At 31.5% G+C, this 20,745-nt stretch overlaps 1 protein-coding gene across 1 annotated transcript in view; it reads right to left on the bottom strand.

Moving 5' to 3' along the window:
- Positions 1-1,049: 1,049 nt before the first annotated feature.
- LOC139526504 (uncharacterized) overlaps positions 1,050-20,745 on the bottom strand; it is a 37,171-nt gene continuing 17,475 nt past the window's right edge. The window contains exons 9-16 of the mRNA XM_071321657.1: positions 17,188-17,487; positions 16,616-16,867; positions 10,795-11,511; positions 9,503-9,612; positions 5,995-7,196; positions 3,762-3,779; positions 1,732-1,749; positions 1,050-1,062 (exon numbers count right to left, since the gene is read on the bottom strand). Coding sequence (XP_071177758.1) covers positions 1,050-1,062; positions 1,732-1,749; positions 3,762-3,779; positions 5,995-7,196; positions 9,503-9,612; positions 10,795-11,511; positions 16,616-16,867; positions 17,188-17,487 — 2,630 coding nt within the window. The remainder of the gene's footprint in view (positions 1,063-1,731; positions 1,750-3,761; positions 3,780-5,994; positions 7,197-9,502; positions 9,613-10,794; positions 11,512-16,615; positions 16,868-17,187; positions 17,488-20,745) is intronic.

The raw sequence follows: 20,745 nt of genomic DNA, 5'->3' as shown, positions 1-20,745 counted from the left end.
ATTGTTTAAAACTATTCAGAATAGATTGAAATAGATAAAAATAACGTATTTTAATGTGAAAAGGCTAGACTTTAATTTGTGTCGTAGGGATGTGATTGAGTGGTTTTGTTTACAATTATTTCCCATTATTTACCTAGTGAAAATCTGCAATAATTATTGTTTCATCATGTTGTTTGATTTTCACATTATAACAAAACTAAGAATATGACGGATGAATTTATAGTTAGCTGTTTAATGTCCAGTGGCAACTATTATATGTATCATTAGGAGGACATTTACAATGTTATACTAACACTAGATGTATGTGTCATTATATGTTGTGTCACATACTATAAATATGTAGTTTTATGGCAATAAAGATTTGAATTGAATTATAATACGTTATTCTGATTGGCTACACTGCAGTCTTGCGTTATTCCTTAATCAATTTCATTACACAATAAAATGTATCATTCAAGATTACACGAGGTCCCAAAATAGAGTGCACAGGTAAATTAAATAAATACTTGATAAAAATCGTCTTTTGATAATCCTAACTAAAAAAATGTATTTATAAGTATTGAATGCTTCTTTTTGACCTATAGACCTATAGACCGTGTGTATCATATGTATATTAAGGGTGGGTTGCTCCGAATTAAGGAGGTATAAATACAGGAAAATAAAGAAAAAAAATTACAAAATTAGAATAGTCTAAGAGTATAACGGGCAAAATAAAGAACAGAGGAAAATGATAAAAGGAAATTAAGGAAAATGGTATAAGAAAAATCAGGAATAGAAGGAAATGGTCTAGTTTTTTGCCGGACAATTGTTGAATGATGATTGTTTAAAGTAAAGGGCATTATAGGTAAAATAACACTCAATCGTTTGTACATTGGTAGGGATTTATGTTTGGAGTTGATGAGGCACATAATCAGTTATTGTTTTTGTTTGAAATTTCTCGAATATTTTGGCTTTTTTTGTCTGATTTTAAAATGAATAAACAAATCTATGATACAAAACTAAATGGTTTAATTACGACATATATAGATAAAACTGCTATTCAGTCGATTTTAAAAGTATGCTCTAAAAGAGAATACATAAAAAATATTTAACAATCTTTTTGAACAAAAAATCAACCTTAAGACACGGAATATATTTTTGTAAGAACATTATTTAATTTCGACTTCCATCTAAAATAACTTGAATTGTTCATTTGAAAACAAAGGGTGATACTATAGGCTATTTTCAAAAAAATGTTGATTGATCCGAATTTTACGCATATTATCACCTATATAAAAAGATTTAACAGAATACAATTCATGTTTTATATTTAAAAAAAAACATATACGCTAAACGAAACTATGAACGCCAAGAAACGGTGTACGCTAAACGATACGATATACGCTAAACGAAACGATGTACGCTATACGATACGGTATTACGATTAACGCAAAACCATAGGATATACGATAAAAGGGCGCTTATGATATCGTTTATGGTATGGTTTATGGTACATGGTTTCGTTCGTACATCATTCGTTCAGCGTCCGTACAACGTTCGGTCAGCGTTTCGTTTGCATTCGTACACCGTTCGGGAAGCGTACGTACATCGTTCGGGCATCGTACGTACGTGGTTCGGGCATCGTTCGTATTGTTAACTTTTACGTTACACGGACTGTAATAGTAAGGTCAACGACATAATTGTTATTGTTGTCAACAAATAAAGCTTGAAGTTAAATATATCACTACTCACCTTTCAAGTCTCTTTTGCCTGAAATCATAAAAAGTATTTTCCACAATTAATAAATAATATAATCATGTTACTTTGGTCTACAGTATGATTCATTATATGAGTTCAATAATAACATGTCACTAAATACAGATATGTAATTCCCTAAATATCATTACTTTAATGATGTTTAAAATACATAGACAATACAAAGAGAATAAACAAATCCTTCTGTGATACATCACGTACAATTGTATAATACCGATTGGTTTTATTTGGACATCGCTGAAAACATCTCACCAGACACAATGATCTCATATATTCATGTAATATTGCTCAAGCTACTAACTACAGCCGTAGAGAAATATGAAGCTAATGTGCATGGTGACGTAAACGAAGATAAGGGCGTTAAATAGATAGAAAAGCTCCGTTGCTTTCAACATATTAGATATTTCAATAATGAAATTTTATTTTAGAGTATACTTAACAGTTTTATTGACGATGGATGAATGGAAATATATCACTCTCAATATATTCTTGAATGGCCATGTTTACGTAGGTCGAAGGTGTGTAATATGTTTAAACTTTATTAGTTGTTATATTGCAGACGCGAGTCATATATATTAAAGTCAATTACAGAATGTTTAGCAATGTCATCGAATAAAGCTTAAATTTGAAAATATCACTACTGATATTTGTTCAAATCTGAAATCATAAAAAGGATAATCGGTGATTAATAAATTATATATCGTATCTTGATCTATAGTATGATGCATAACATGAGTAGCATGTTAACATGTTACTAAATACAGATACGTGATTCCTTGGACAGTATGACTCTTTTGATTTAAAAAAAAAAGATAGAAAAGAATAACTTAATCTTACTATGATATATCACGTACAATTTTAAAATAGCAATTTTTCTATGTCTGTTTGATTTAATATCATAGATTTAAAAAATAAGTACATTATCGTTTCATCTGTATTTAAAGGATTATTGTATTACAAAAAATCCAACACAAAGGTCTTCCCGGTGGCTTGCGTATCTCACTGCTGACACTATTTCCTTATCAATAATTAAACATGCTTATCCCATCCCCATGTAGGTTTTAATTAAAGTTCGCATGAATACCGATTCAAAAGAGTTGAATTATTGACTCCAAATCAATAAACCATCATCGATGTTTAAGGCTGAATTTGACAAAGTTCTATAACTAACTTTTTATAGTGGAAGTTTATTTCATAATTCGGATGTGTTATATATGTTTGAAAGAACAAAAGCGCAGAGAATAAGAATAAAGCTTCACATCGTATTGAAACTCTATTATATATATAAATATATATATACGTAAAAAATCTGAGAATCTGCTTATCGTATTTTAACATTGTATTTTTCTACCTCCTATGACAGTTTTACACTAAACAAAAAAGCTTGATAACGTTTTCTTTTACATTGTATCTGTCTAGCTCTTGTGTCAGTTTTACACATGACGTAACATCTTCTTACTTAATCTAATTTCGCTGATATCTTCTCCACAGACATAATGACGTCACTGATTCATGTAATACCGTTATATTACTCACGCAAGTAAAAGCCGTACTTAATTATGTACCGACTGTGAATTGGAATGTATATAAATAAACTCATCATAGATACTTGGATTAAATTCTGTATGTACGCCAGACGCGCGTTTCGTATACAAAAAGACTAATCAGTGACGCTCGATTCCAAAAAAAACAGTTGAAAAGGTATACGAAGGTAAAGGGCATTAAATAAATAGAAAAAAAATTGTTGCTTTAAATAAATTATATATTTCAAAAGTACAATTTTGTTTTTAAGTATTCTGACCTACATTCTCGCGGATGGAGGACTAAACAAGAGAACACTTTCATAAGTTCCTTATGGGTCATGTTTGCCTAGAATGGATGAGTGTAATGTGTGGACAATTTCACATGTGTTGCATTTCAGACGCTATTGGTTTATATTAAGGTCAATTACAGAATCGATATAGTTGTCAACAAATAAAGCTTGAATAAAACATATCACTACTCACTCTTGATCTATTATCTCCCTGAAATCATAAAAAAGCATTTTTACGATCAATAAATCATATAATCATCATGATCATGTTACCTTGATTAACAGTATGAATCATTACATTAGTTCAATGTTAAAATGTCACTACTAATACATGTAATACAGACATGTACTTCCCTGAATACCATTACTTTAATGATGTTAAAAATAATAAAAAGAGAATAAACTAATCCTTCTATGATATATCACATACAATTGTATAATACTGATTGGTTTCATTTGGACATCGCTAGTAACTTCTCCAAAGGCATAATGACATCACTGATTCATGTTATATCGTTATATTGCTCAAGCTAATAACAGTCGTACATTATTATGAAGCTAATGTGCATGGTGACGTAAACGAAGGTAAGGGCGTTAGATAGATAGAAAAGCTCAGTTGCTTTCAACAAATTATATATTTAAATAATGAAATTTAATTTTAGAGTATACATAACAGTTTTCTTGAGGATGAAATGTTGGAAATATATCACTCTCAATATATTCTTGAATGGCCATGTTTACTTAGGTCGAAGGAGTGTAATGTGTTTTAACTTTAATAGTCATTATATTGCAGACGCGATTCATTCATATTAAAGTAAATTACATTACTTTTATAATAGATATTTTTCTATGCCTGTTTGATTTAATATCATAGATTAAAAAATAAGTATACCATCGTTTCATCTGTATTTAGACGATTATTTTAATACAAAAAAAGTCAACATAAACGTCTTCCCGATTGTTGCAGTATCTCACATATGACATTACTTTCTTATCAATAACTTAACATGTTATCCAATCCCTGTTTCGGTTTCAACTAAAGTTCGCATGGATACCGATTCAAATGACTTTTAATTATTGACGGCAAACCAATAATACATCATCGGTGTTTAGCTTATTTTCACAAAATTAAATCAAAACTGACTGCTGATAACCAAATATTATTTCATAATTCGGTTTTCATAAATGTTTGAAACAAACAAAATCATAATTTAATTTTTTTTTTCACTTCATCGATTATTCCTTTTTAAAGATATCTACACTAAATTCAGTTAAATCTGTTTTTTCGATACCATGTTTATTCCAATAAATATAACAAAGCAAACACACTAGTTGATCTTCATAGTTAGAAAGCATTGTTAAATATCAGCCACAAGTCACAATGTGTAACATTTTCGCAAGTGATCGCAACGAACGAGAAATGAAGCTTCATATGGTATGAAGAAACTCATGATAGATACCAGGACTAAATTTTATATATAGGCCAGACGCGCGTTTCGTCTACAAAAGACACATCAGTGACGCTCGAATACAAAAAAAAAAGATTCAAGAAGCCAAATAAAGTAGGAAGTTGAAGAGCATTGAGATCCAAAATTCTTAAAAGTGTTGCCAATTACAACTAAGGTAATCTATGCCTGAGGTAGTGATTGATACTCTTCTATATCTATAGGTAGAACATCCGACACTTTTTTTTCGTATGAAACCAGATGTGACGTACTATAATTTGGTGGTGTTACACCTTAAGACTTCAAATGTATGCATTAACTGGGTAACATGTTTTAATGTAGAAATATACAGAAGAGTAATTTCCTGAACGTTATAACTCCTCGGGTGATAGAAATAGATAATAAGACAACTAAATTATTCTTGATATAATATGTAAACTCCAACTCTGTTAGGTGATAAAAACAATAAACATAAACAAATCATGTTCTCTACATTGTTTGCTTTCATGTGACTTGATAAATAATGTTAGAAGTAAGCATAGTTTAGAACTAATAAATACCTTGGACACGTTTTGCCTATCATAATTAATGAACTTTCAATTATATTACGCTGAGGCACATACCTGATCAAGGGTAGTAGTTAACAAATACGAAAATGTAATATGATTTGTCAATTAGACCAACTGATAGAGGCTCATACAGTTTCGTATACGGATGTTTAAAATAAGCGCATCCAATTATAAGCTTTAACATCCCAGATATGACAAAACAAACATTTATATTATAACAAGAAAATCAATCGATGACGAAGTCGTTAACGACAGAGTACAACACCATATTTGCAATGAACACACAGACCACTGAGCCAATTAAGCTGTTATTATAAAATAACCATATTCCAATGGTACCGTTCTGTTACAAAATATATAAACCGTAGCTAATAATATAATGATACATCATTTCAGTTATTGTTGTACTTACTGTAAATCATCGATGAATCCCCAAGGCTGTACTAAATCGGCAGACACGTGATTGGTTGAATGTTCAAGACAACGATACTTTTCAGTGATTAACTCATGCATTCTCCTTCGATTTATATTAAAGTCACCATTTTTACATTTGAATGATTTTGTATATGATATCTGTAAACTGTATCTTTTTTCAATTTTATTAACGAATTCAAATAGTTTTTTGGCTAAATTTCCAAATTGTTGACCGGCCATTAGTGTATCCCATACCTGAATGGCAATGACATTTGGTCCTTCACAAACCACTAGTTGTTGACAACGAGAATGATCTAAATCAAATACACCAATCTGACGATAAAGTGCTTTCCTGTTGGTACGAGTCCCTTTTTCAAATATAGCACTCACAGGATAATTCTTGATGTACCACGCAAGAATGTGATTGAAAAAAGCTGGGGGAAGAAACTCAAACTCTAAGCATAACCAACTAGTAATGTTTACGATTTGATTTGTGTTCATTAACTTTTTCTTAATTTTGTTAAAAGAGCAGGAGTCCATCATGCATGGCATGTATAATGCGTTTGCATCCAACAGCTTCACAATAATATCGAACCGTTTCATAACTTCAAGTAAATGTTTTTCGTTCTCCAAAAACTTCAATTTTGGTTCTTTCCGAAACAAAAGACATATTAGTTCGGAAGTCAGTTCTCCAGTTTCTCTTAGTGTTTGCCAGTCATTTGAAAGTTCGATAGAAAATTCTATTTTATCAGATACAAGACATCTAAAAGCATCAATCAGCCATTTTGAGTCCAAAATAACATGATCTTTTAAATTTTCCTCATCAAAGTAAATAACTGTTCCGATGTCATTAAAGTATTGCAAACATCGTTTAAATTCATCATCATTGTGTATGCCAATGCTGTCATGTTTTGCAATTGTAAGTAAATTCGTAGTTGTGGCAATGGGCACTTGACTGTCTTTCAACCTTGCTATAACTTGCTGAAATAAAAGCCATTTAAGTGGACAGTTTCTACCCCAATCTTTCATAGTCATAGCATGGCTTGATATTTCTTTTCGTATCTCTTCAAACACAAGGTCGTCATCTTCAATATTCGAAACAAAATAAATGTTTCTCAAATGTTCTTTTTGTTGTTGTTTCAGAATCTTGAATAAATTCTTTTTGAATTTGTTTTGACGCTTTGTACGTTTGTGCGGATCCTGTAATATACATATGTGATAACTAATATACAATTGTCTTTACTAATATTGGCAAATATGTCATTTAATACCACAAATCTAGTAATTACAGTTTGTCAGAGTGTTTACTATACAATACGCATTAAATTAGCTATGACGCTAGTAGCTTGATGCTCTAATGACTTTTAGCAAACAAACAATAACTGTACACGTGTAATTTCCTTTAAATTAAGGCTAATTGTATTGTCTTTGGAGCTTTGTGGACGTCCATCAGTAATTTTAATGTCGCAAATTGAGCTAACAGGTTAACAGATGTTTGCGAAAGTAAGACTGCCTATGGATGTTCACAAAGAATCATACACTATACAGTTATCGTTATTTCAATGCAAAATTCTGCAAAATCTGTTTTCATCTGTTGCATCAAAAACAATGTGACGTCGTATGTATGGTTCTGGTGTCAAACGTAAAAGAACGAGCGCTTACTGGCTTCTTTTCCTCCTTAGCATGTATTAATACTATATCAAAAGAATCCTTCAGTGTACATATTGCATATCTATGAGTTTGATTGTCCCTCTGGTATCTTTCGACCCTATTTTTAATACATTCCAAAATTCAAAATTTTGTCTCAATTTAGTTATAGATATGAAAATAACGTATTCACGCTAATTTTCAATCAATCAGAACCATTGTTATACAATTGCTTTAGAATGGCATGTTGACGTTAAAGCTTCAAATAATACAACATTGTACCTTCAGTATGCTCTATTGTGTATCAGTATCCAATATTAAAAGAATATTAATCAATTCGATTTTATGACAGTATTGAAAATAAAAATCATTTTCGAAAACACTATCATTCATTTGACAATTTCCTAAGTGTAGATTGAACCTTGTTGATGTTTTCTAGAGTTTCCTTTTACTGGTCAATTATCAAAATAATACAAGCTTCTGGTATTGCGTTAAGTTGATAAAAACAGTACATATTGTATGTCAACACACAACTGCAAATATCCCTAGTTATCTCTGGCACAGATATATTTGAATAGTCAACTATATAGATTAATATAGAGTTCGTAGTCAGTATGATCGCTACTATGATTTTAAATTGAGTATGATGCGCTCATAATTCAAAAGATACATTGAATGCAGCTTTGATTGAATGACAAATTATAAAAGGAAACCCACGTAAAATACTGATGCTGTTTAGATATTGTTTTCCTAAATTATTTCTTCTGTGTACATAATAATATCATAGATACATTTTCAATATGCATGATGACAACACATGTTTTTCCTCCGTAATATCCGTATTCAGCAATCAAGTTTGTCAACCGTATTATATTTTCATATCGACACCAATGGGAGAACTTTAGTAACACATCATTGTATATCTATATGTATCACACTCTATGGCCAAATTTATTTAAGAACATTCTAGATTCCGAATAACGGATATATTCAACAACATATAACGCTATCTTCATTTGGATTGTGTAAGATATAGTTCAAAAGTTATGCAAATAAATTTCAATACTTATGTTAACCTATATTGTGTTGACAAAATCTCTATACATAGTATGTAACTGTTTGAAATTAACTTGTTATAAGAACTACAAAACAGACCGAAATTCATCTTTGTTGTACTTGAATGTTCTACAATCAATCAGTTCTATAAGTGTACGTTTATACTTCTTTAGATAATAAAGCATGCTCTGTAAAATATGGCTAAATTTTCCCAGAGGTGACTAGTCTCCAGATTCCTACTTGAAAAGAACTTTTACCCCTTTTTCAGGAGCCACATGTTAACAGGTTTTAGATGGGGTACTTCATTGTTGCTTACATGTACTCATTTGTTTATGTGTTGCTGTTAGCGGGTAAAATGTTGATCATGTTTTGTTCTGTGAAGGAATTTGAGATTTTTCTATGAACTTTCGTCATGTTCTAGGCATTTTCTCTAATGAGTTATCAGTTTGAAAATGTCTTAGAATTAAATTTGACATATAAGTCTTATTTTCTGAGATGAAATACCTCGTCACACACCATAAGCCATTGCAATTCTGACAGGCATCGCAATGTGTGTTATGATCGAACATGGAAATTCAATTCAATGCTACGGATCTATGTTAAGTCGAGTTTTTTTTTAAATGATTGATTGTAATCTTATTTTTTTATTTTTTTATTTTTGGCATATTTTCATTTGGCAAATTTATTCTATTTATCTTTTCTTGCTTACTTTTGTTACTAGTATCAACAAAACTTCAGTTTTGTTTGACGTCCTTATGCATTTTAAAAATATCAAGAAAACGTATTGTTAAGCAGAACTGTACCTTTATTTTGTCTTCATTTGTACATACAACTATTATTGGAGGATCTAATCTGTTTTCTTTCGTAGTTGACCAGTAACAATGAATAGCGTCAAACCAAAATCTGACATACTCTGTAAAAAAAACAGTCGCTCTACAATGGAACATACCATTAGCACATACATGAACAAAATGAATACTAATTAATTCTGATAAAAAAATCTTCTTTGACATAAGACATGACACATTTGCTAACAATAAAGGAGCACCAATAGAGCAGAACCTTTCTAATTCTAAAATGTAATCCATGAAAGAATGGATATAGTGTTTGTTTCAACTAAAGTATTTTTTTTCTGTCATGTTATGATGTCAATATACGGTATATTAAATATTGCTAATAACCGCGATATTTGCCTAGCAAAAAACTAAGATCCACCTACGATTTTTTTCATAAATGTCCTGTACAAAGTCAGGAATATCGCAATTATTATCTAATAGTGCCTTACTATGTTTGTTGCATTGGCGTTTGATTTGTTATACTTCAGCGTTTCCGTTTTTCCGTTGTTTTCCTCTTGCAGTTTATGTGTTTCTCTCTGTTTTAGTTTGTAACACGAATTTGTGTTCTCTCATTCGATTTATTACTATTGAACAGCGTTATACTACTGTTGTCTTTACTAAGCAGTACCTGACTATGGCTATCAACAATAAAAACCACAATTGTGTTGGCGTCTTTTTGTATTTATTTGTATGCTTTATAAACATCTTTTGTCAGTTGTGTTTTATGTTTGTGATGTAAGTTTACACAGTTTTAGCGGTTATATCCCAAGTGTTGTCATATTCACCAATTACATGTATTAAGTTGTTTGCATGAAGCCACCAATTTTTTTTACTATAACGGAACAATTTTAACTAACTCTCATACATGTTTGGGGTTTAATTAGCTTTAAAACTAGGTTAACTCGCCAATTTCAACAATTCATGTACCAAGACATTTATAGGACATTCGATGTCCACTCGTTCCCGTAGTTGATAACGTTCAATTCTATGAGTTTTTTATGAACTTTTCTTTTTATAATGACCTTGTAGCTTTTTTTTTTGTAATTTTTCTTGTACAGGAATGTGAAGATTTTATTATGCATTCAGAAGGGTTAAACAGTTGTACTTAACTAATTAAACAGAAACAGAAACACATTATATTCGGTCGTTTATAAGTCTGTAAAACGAAATAGATTTGTTTGTTTTTTTTAAATTGAAACTCAATTGCGATTTTCAAATCTCAAAAAAAGAATTAAACTTAATTCCATTCAAGAACTTACGTGCTGTGTCTTGGAAATCAATCCATAATTTTTCAGCACAACTAGACTCTAAACTGTCTGTCACTAGTAGAAAAACTGCACACTTTGATAGAAAGACTTGATGCGTAGCATAGAAATCTTTCTGACCAGCAAAATCCCACAATGCACAGAACGCCGACATATCATGCGAATCATTTGCATTAGGACGAACACATGATTGCATGATGGAATTAGTCATTTGGACTATCTTCTCCTCACTTTGTATATCTCTTTCATTTTCAATTTCATTGCTTTTCATTGGATTGTTTTCAAACCTTTTGAATTGATTTGTTTTCCCTATGTCCGGACCATCGTTCATCGTTTTAACGTTTTCATTACTTTCGTCGATAACATTATTTGTATTTTCCTGTTTTATTTCATCAACAGATGTGTCAATCATATCGGAACTATCTTCTGTAAAATTACTAGTTCCAACGTTAAAACTGCTTTCAAAATCTTCTATTTGATCTGTTATATCTTGCCATGACTGGATACTCACTGTCATTTGATCGTCATTGGTCATTTTCTTCTGTAGAACGAGTGCCTGGTTGATGCCAGCTTTTGAGTCGTCTGAACTGAAGCTTGAATTCCTTTGACCAAAATAGGTGTGTTCAATATTTTGTTCGGACGCTTCGTTTTTATTCTCTTTCTTCTCTGTATACACCTGTTGAATCAATCTGGCTAGATCGTGATCTATCTCTGTGAGAATGATAAAGAATAAGCAATCAATCTTTAGTTTCAGCGTGCTTTTTTTCTGTTGTATTACAATGCAGAGCATAATAACTCTAGTGTTGACGATACACGTATAAAGAAGAAAAAGATGTGATACAAACTTTACTGTTCGTATGTTATTATGTGACATTCGTCAGATGCACAGTTCATTATTCTATTGTTCTGTATATGTTTTAAGTTGTAAATCATGTGTAGGTGTTCGTAGTAATTCTGTGGTTTACATGTTGAAATGTACTTTTCTATCATGCATTAATGTATTTCTCTGTCCTGAGTGTGCTTGCATTTATTTATACCATATTCCTCTCACGTAATGTTAATTTCAGCGGGGTTTTTAACATTCCCATATACGTGGAAGATTTGGCTAGCCAGAAAACCAGGTTCAGCCCACCAGTTCTCTTAAAATGTCCTATACCTACTCAGTAATATAGCAGTTGCTGTCAAATAGCCCGTTTCTATATATTTATGCGTTTGTTTTTTAAAAGTTTCTGATTTTCCGGGTTTTCTTTCCCCGTAAAATTGATGTGTTTACCTAAGTTTTTATTTGTGACCCGGATTAGTTTTAGAATAATCGATTTATGACGATTAAACGGCAGTAATTTATTATTGCCTTTATATACATCGATTATTATACGATACCATGATATGTGTCGATCAAAAAACATGACTCATTGGACAGAGATTATTGTGTGGTTTTATTATCGACTGCTATTGTATTTTCGTTTTTTTCATTATCTACAGCTTTCAAGAGAAAAAAATAAATTTTAGTATTAAAGATTGCAACTAAAATACAAAAAGTTATGAACCTTGAAAATATTCCTACTATACGAGTTAATAAAAACAGTTTAAGCAGGTTATATTTTAGGCATATGAAAGTATTCGTACGTATTCATTTGAATTCATTTAACATGTATTTTACAGAGCAGTAATTGAATATGTGGATGAGACACTTGGGTTGTTAATATTTGGTTAGAAACGGAATCTAATTATGCCCAGCGTTGATATAAGTAATGACATTTTTTAACAATGGAAAAATCAAATCTGAAATAGATAATTTGAAGATTGATTTATTTAAATCATGAAAGGAAGATAAGAAATATTGAACTGCTAAAACGGAAATAAGAACGTAAAGTATTTGCTGTCTCAGTGCTTGTTGACAATCGATACATCACGTAAGTGTTTGGTGTTCAACTGAGCTCTGCAGTATTCTCGAATATATCACCTAAGTTATCATTGTAGAAGACAACACTTGAATTGTATGTTTATATACAAATAATGAGATGTGGTATGATTGACAATGATACAACTATGCACCAAAGATCAAATTAATTCTTACGAAAGTAAACAATCACTGGTATATTATTGAGTTAGGGATTTCGTAACCATAAATTATTTAAAACATTTACTTAATTCATTCATAGATACAAAGAATTGAGATGTGAATTTTGCTGTACCTGAAAAAGTTGTTAAAAACGGCATTTAACATCCTAAAATACACGGTAATATTTCTGTAATGCAATAATTACGTCCCCGCTAGGAGTTAATTTTTTGAAACTCTGCGTCTGGCGTATATATAAAATTTAGTCCTGGTATCTATGATGAGTTTATTTACAACCACTGGGTCGATGCCACTGCTGATGGAAATTTATTTCCCCGCGGGTATCACAAGCCCAGTAGTCATCACTTTTGTGCTGACATGAATTATCATTGATGTTGTTATATTTATAAATTAACTGTTTACAAAATTTTGAATTTTTTGAAATACTTAGGCTTTTCTTCCTCAGGCATAGATTACCTTAGCTGTATTTGGCAACACTTTTAGGAATTTTGGATCTCAATGCTCTTCAACTTCGTACTTTTATTTGGCTCTTTTTTTTAAACTTTTTTGGATTCGAGCGTCACTGATGAGTCTTTTGTAGACGAAACGCGCGTCTGACGTATATATAAAATTTAGTCCTGGTATCTATGATGAGTTAATTCATATACCTTTTTATTACGACCCGTACAGTCTACGTTATATAGGCACCCACGTTTTTTTAAATTGTTTTGAATTGTGTCATTGATTAATTTGTTTCGTTAAGTGTCTGTTTTCTTTTTTTGTGTAAATGTCTATTTGAGAAGACTAGTGGATACACAAAAATCACCAAAAATTGAAACATTTGTTTTTTGGGGGTTTTTTTTCACAACAAATTTTATTTATCGCACTAGTATATGTTAATTAATGACATGGTACAAAAACAATTCATTCTGGCTCCAGGTGACTTTTAAAAAATTTGAATCATTGAAAAAGCTCCAAATCATCTCCCTCTTGTGAAAAAATGCCTTTTTTGCATCAAAATTAAAATAAATTTTAAAACTCATCGGTGATCTGTATTTGTTATTATCTTTTGCAAATAAACTGTACTTAAACTAAACTATTGTAAATTTTAACCGATTTCTGTAATTTAGTCTTTTTTTATTTTCGTTATTACTTTTTTTTTCTCCTATTAGTTCAACAGAAAAAAAAATATCTCAACAAAAATGCATGCTTATTTCGAAGGAAAATTGTGAGCATAAATATACGGTGACCCCGTATTTTTATTTTATTCTTCCATTTAGAATAGGATAAAATTTATTTATAGAAAAAAATAACATAATCCTATATTTGGAAATTAAAGAAAAAAATTAGTTATACCCGCGAGCCCCCTTAAGCCATTTCAATTGCTATTTTATAGTTAGTCATTTACATTTCTTATGTTACATTACTTTCTAAGGGCGAAGATCTTTTTTATATAGATAAGACCGTTGGTTTCCTGTTTGAATTGTTTTACAATAGTCATGTTGGTGCCCTTTATAGCTTGTGGTTCTGTGAGCGTAATGGCACTGTGTTTAAGGCCGTACTTTGATATTTAAATTTTATTTGTTATACATTGTGACCTTGACGAAATTTTGTCTCATTTACACTTTACCAAATCTTCTGATTTATATTGTTCAATTGTATCATTATATTTGTATTTTTAACAATTCCTGACGTGTCCATGTAAAATTTATCTCTTTGCTTTCAAATGTTAAGGTTTTAGCGTTCTTTATGTTTAATCTACAAATGCACTTTGTACACACGACATCTATAAATAAACTCATCATAGATACCAAGGATTGAAATTTTATATTTACGCCAGACGCGCGTTCTACAAAAGACTCATCAGTTACGCTCGAATCAAACAATTTTTAAAAGGCCAAAAAAGGTACGAAGATGAAAAGCATTGTGGACCATAACATTCCATATTAACATGGCTACCTAGTGAGAAAAACCTGTGTACTTGAGACGCCCAAGATATAAAACAAAATACATTAAAATTAGTGAAGTTGAAGAATATTTAGGAACAAAAATCCTAAAAGTTATGCCAAACACAGCTAAGGTAATCTTTAACTGAGGTAGAAAAGCTTTATTATTTTATGTATTTCAAAAATTCAAAGTTTTGTTAACAGTTAACTTAATTATGAACATATCAATGATAAATCAAGTCAACACAGAAGTGCTGACTACTAGTCTGGTGCTACCCTCGGGTAATTAAAACTACACCAGCAGTGGCATCGACCCTTTGGTTGTAAAATAAACATGTCATAGATACGAGAGTTGAAATTTTATATTAAAGCCAAACACGCGTTTAATGAAGGGATATTATTTTAGGTACGTTTACATGATTATATATCTAAAACAAGATTGTTAAATAAGTTAATCGTCATCAACCTTCACACAAACGTCCGCTTCAAATTATTTGCGAAAATCATGACAAGAAAAAGATTGATATTTTTCTCGTTCGCAGTTGTTCGACATTAACGACTTGGTTGACAAATGTAGAAAATAACACAGCTTCAGTAACCTAGTTGTGTTTTTCGACAGCTCTTGAATATAGTAAAAAATATATATCTGTTAACAATAAATCTAACGATACCAATTTCACTGCACAGGCGCGAAAACTAATGTCTTTTCATCAATGAACGATGTAGAAGTTGAAGGGCTTATTCACCATAATGGACATCAATTATAATCATAACCAGAAAAAAAAATAAGAGCTTAGCATAATGAAAGTATATTCCTGAATATAAACGTATCACCACAATTTTACAACAGTTCGTTTCAACTATACAATATCTTTATAACGGAACCAAGGTTTTTGCTGTTCGGCTAGTGATATTATTACGGACTAACAGTCCACAAGAAGACAAATCGACCCATTGGTGGTAATAGCTTTAACCATAAATGTTTTATTACACAAGCTTTGCATTTCGCCATATAATTTGTCTTCGGTGATGTACGAGGTCAAACTATTTTACAAAAGTAATTCTATAGTTGTTTTATTTTTTATTTATATTATCTATTATGTGAATACATGATAATTAGAGAATAATACATGGCAAAATCTGTATCATATGTCGTATTATCCCGAGACATCAATACCAGCCCAATGGCCTTTATGCCCGAGGGATGATATTGGTCGAGGATGATACGGCATGTGTTACGGATTTTGCCATGTTTTATACGCTTTATCATATATTTCAAGAGGAGAGTACTATATTATATGAACTGTTTTCTGATCCATACCAATGGGTTACCTTCAGTTCTACCTTTGTCTTGTTTTAAAAGCCTTAAAAGAACTGCTCAATTACTTACCAAAAGCTCTTGGGTTACCTTACAATTTGCGTGTGTTGTTTTAAAAATCTTTTTTTATTATTGTATTTTTTTGTGTGTTTTGTATTTTTTATAGTTGCATTTAGTGTGCCAAAAAATATGAAAATTTGACGTTCATGACGTCACATGTACATACCAAATAATGACGTTATTCAATAAATTGTGTCATGCCCGAATGACCGTTCTATTGGACCTATTTTGAAAATATTTCACAAAATGACTTTATGTAAAAAAAAAAGTAGGGGTATGATAAAGGGTGTGATAAAGGGTATGCGATAAAGGGTGCGCATCAAAGTTGCGCGATATGGATTAAACAGCAGGCTATTTATCAAATATTCAACACTACTGTTTTTACTTCTAAACATATGATAAAATAGTATAATTTTAATAAGAGCTTCTTACTATTGCATGGGTACCAATTTCCATCTTCAATATTGATATTGCATTTCTTAATATCGATCCCGTCTGTACTTTGGGTAGACGATGACTGGTCTTTTGTCCCCCACAGTAATCTACGCATTAAACTGGTTTTCCCGACTCCATTTTTACCAATAAGAATAACTCTTGCAAAATAATGTTTTCCACACTCTTCATTTTGAAAAAGTTCATGTATATCCGTTTGTATATCTTCATGTGTTGATGACACTAGAGGCTCTTAAAACAAAATTAAAAAGAAGAAGTTCGTTTGAACAAGGAACTCATTTTTTAATCTCTAAGCTTTAAACGTTTACTTATAATGAACAAAAAAAACGTTATGCGATTTTCTAGACCAAGTCCTCCCTCTTTTTAGTTGTTATTTTTTGGAAGTTCACCCTAAAATTATCATGTTGTTCTGAAGATTATTGACATTTCTCTAGTAATTGTGTTACGGAATTGTTGCTGTTCTGATGGCGTTGTGTACATAGTCGAATGATGATACATAATTTATATTTGTATTGCTACATTATATCATGATTATAACCAATAATACATACCGTCATTTTCTTTTTCTTTCAGCTGTACAGGTAGACTTTCCACGGTGCCAATTATATTACTAGCCTTGCATTTGTATGAAGCGGATTGAAGTGCCTCAGATGTCTCAAAGATAACTGTCCTCAGTCCTTTGCCGTTCGATTCCATACTTGACTCTTTGTCCAAACATTCTTTATTCGAAAGAAGTCTACACCATACAGCAGACGTAAGTGGTAAATAAGACCGCACATACCATTTTAATACAGTTGTTTTTCCTCCTTGATCATATGTGATGGTTTCTTGAGAAAGAATTGTTGGCGGGACTAAAACGCAAATAAAATGTTAAGTGTACTTTGCATATTCTGTTTTTAAAATATGTTATAATGAGAAAAGATATATCAAAAAGTCGCAAGAAGGTTTACAATGATAAGATATAAAGATTATGATTAAACATGCTTTAAGTTCCACTTACATATTATGACTTAAGTGTAGTTCATTTGCTTTCACAATGTGTAACCCTTAATTTTTACATTAGTTGTGAAATATAAAACAAATGTATCATTATCTTTTTACGAAATTCAGTTTGTTGTTTTGTATAATTTGAAAGAGGATTGCTGCTCACTAGGATTAAAATGAGAATGGAAACGGGAAATGTGCCAAAGAGACAACAACCTGACCATAGAGCAGACAACAGCAGAAGGTCACCAACAGATCTTCAATGTAACGAGGAATTCTCGCACCCGTGGGCGTCCTTCAGCTGGCTCCTAAACAAATATATACTAGTTCAGTGATAATGAACGCCATGCTAAACTCCAAATTGTACTCAAGAAACTAAAAGTTAAAATAATACAAGATTAACAATGGCCAGAGGCTCCTGACTTGCAACAGGCGCAAAAATGCGGCAGGGTTAAACATGTTTGTAAGATCTCAACCCTCATTCTATATCTCTAGCCAATGCCGAAAAGTAATTGCATAACAATACCCATATTAAAATTCAGCTCAAGAGAAGTCCGAGTCTGATGTCAGAAGATGTAACCAAAGAAAATAAACAAAATGACAATAATACATAAATAACATCAGAATACTAGCAGTTAACTAACATGACAGCTCAATTCTTCAATTAAACTGATTGAAAAAATTATTTCTTCATAATATGAATGTCAGGCACAATCCTCCCCGTGAGGGGTTTAGTATCATACCATCATAACATATATGAGAAGAACATAACCCGTGTTATGCAAAAAACTGGTTTATTAATAATAAATGTGTTTAGTTCCGATGCAAAGACCCTATAAGTGAATCAATATTAACGCCAACATATGCAATCTTTAATGACCTGACAACAGTAACGTAACTATATCCCTTCTTAATAAGTCTATTCAAAGTTTTGTTTAGCATATGTGAGAAGAACATAACCCGTAGAAAGCTATTAAACCAAGATTTTGAAATAGTGAAGTTGGAATCATCCCTTCGTAAATTTTACAGTCGACATCACGAGTTGGTTGACTGTTATAGAATAACCGTTTCAAAGATCGGATATGTTCATTATTTTCGTAATTTCAATACCCTTTCCTTTTCACGAAATTTACCAACCGAATTAGACTATTTATCGGATTTGCAATAACATAAGCAACACGACTGATGCCACATGTGGAGCAGGATCTGCTTACTCTTCCGGAGCATCTGATATCATCTCCAGTTTTTGTGGCGTTCGTGGTGCTTAGTCTTTTGTTTTTTATGCTGTGTCTTTTGTACTATTATTTGTCAAATTTTTGATCTATGAGTTTGACTATCCCTCTGGAATCTTTTGTCAATTTTTTGTAAGTCATAGTAATCTGTTACATCGAACATATTAGTGCATTTATGTCACATACCAAGTTTTAGGTGAAAAGAAAGATAAACATAACAAAATATCTCTGCGGATACGAATCATGTTAATATTTGACTGGCTAATATGGCTTGAATATCAACGGTCTTTTCTTATATAAATTCACACAAAATTGTAATTCCAATTGAAAATGTTGTATATAAATGGATTTAAACGAAGCACCCTTTAAATGGGAATCATACGATTGTCAAAATAGGCAAGTGACACTGAACGTTAACATTGTCTATCAAAACCATAAATAAAACATTACATTAGTATATAGTTTCAAAGAAACACATTAAGAATAAACACTTATAAACCTGACGTAACACAAGAAACTTAGGCTTACAATTATTCAAAATTATAAGATATAATACAAATTGAGGTTGTCTTCCTTCGCCGGTTTCTGTATTTCAGATTTCAGTCGGATAGTAATAATATTGTTTTAATTCTAAAATAACATTCATGTTAGAGGCACGGACCTTTCGATTTATTTTTTTAGGGAGGGGGAGGGGGCTTTGAATTTAGAATGAAGATATTTCTTCCCGTAAAAGTTAATCCATGCACCCCCTCCCTTAAAAATAAATGGGTTGCATTCTTATCAAAAACAATGGACATTTATTTACCTGAACAAAATCCATGTGTACACAAAATAGAAAATAACACATTTATAGCAAAATAATTTACCACAAAGTTAACGTTTTTGGTATTTGAATGTCAATATTATCCATTCCTTTTTATCCGTCTTCAGTCTTCTCGGGACTGAGGGAGTTATCGACCTCATTATATCAGAATACAAATAGGTCTGCGTGGTAGGCATTCTATCGAACTGACAGAAAGGAATCTACCTAACTATACCTCGTAAGATTGGGTCAATTAATATAAACGGTACTGTATTTCCGTCGGTTTAACATGTTTAACTTTAAAAGAACTAAATCTGTTTAGTCACGTTTGTACATAAGTTGACAGAGTAACAAGTCAACAGGTTTACACTTGAAATGTTGACAAATTGGCCCTAGAAAGGTCTACAAGGTTGACAGGTTTAAAGGTCGACAGGTTGACAGGTCGACATCTTGAAAAGTGATGAATGCACGATAGGTTGACAGGTTGACAAGTGTAAAGGTTAAAAGGTTAACAGGTCGACATGTTGAAAAGTCGATAAATGCATAGGTCCACAGGTTGACAAGTGTAAAGGTTAAAGGTCAAAAGATTATGAAGTCGACAAGTTGACAAGTGTGAAGGTTAATAGATTAGGTTTACAGGTCGACAAGTTGAAAGTCGATAAATGCATAGGTCAAGAGGTTGACAAGTGTAAAGGTTAACTCTCGTATATTGTTTAATTATGTGTTGAACTTGCAAAGAGAAGGGCTGAATTTATAAATTATCTTGGTAAAGAACAAGATGTTCCTACGGTTTCAGAATAACGCCATGCAAGATTTGTTTTTATTTTGTTCTTACTAGATAAAATTGTCAATATTTAAATAACCTTTTCAGTCCATTTTTCAAATTACGGTCATTGCGGTAAATTAAGAAAGGACTATTCATTTTCATTTTTCATACCAACTTGCGTAGTGGAATGAAACAGACTTAACTCATATACATTACAGCACGGACTGTTATCTGAAAATTGGACCGTAGAAAAATCAAACATTTTTGTTTCTCGGTCATTTGCATGTAGCATGTTAAAGACTTTTCAGTTCGATTTGGCCGTTTC

Source organism: Mytilus edulis, chromosome 6, assembly GCF_963676685.1.
Source record: "Mytilus edulis chromosome 6, xbMytEdul2.2, whole genome shotgun sequence".
Classification (NCBI taxonomy): Eukaryota; Metazoa; Mollusca; class Bivalvia; order Mytilida; family Mytilidae; genus Mytilus; species Mytilus edulis.
Note: the sequence above shows the minus strand (reverse complement) of the source record. Positions and strands in the feature narration are given on the sequence as shown.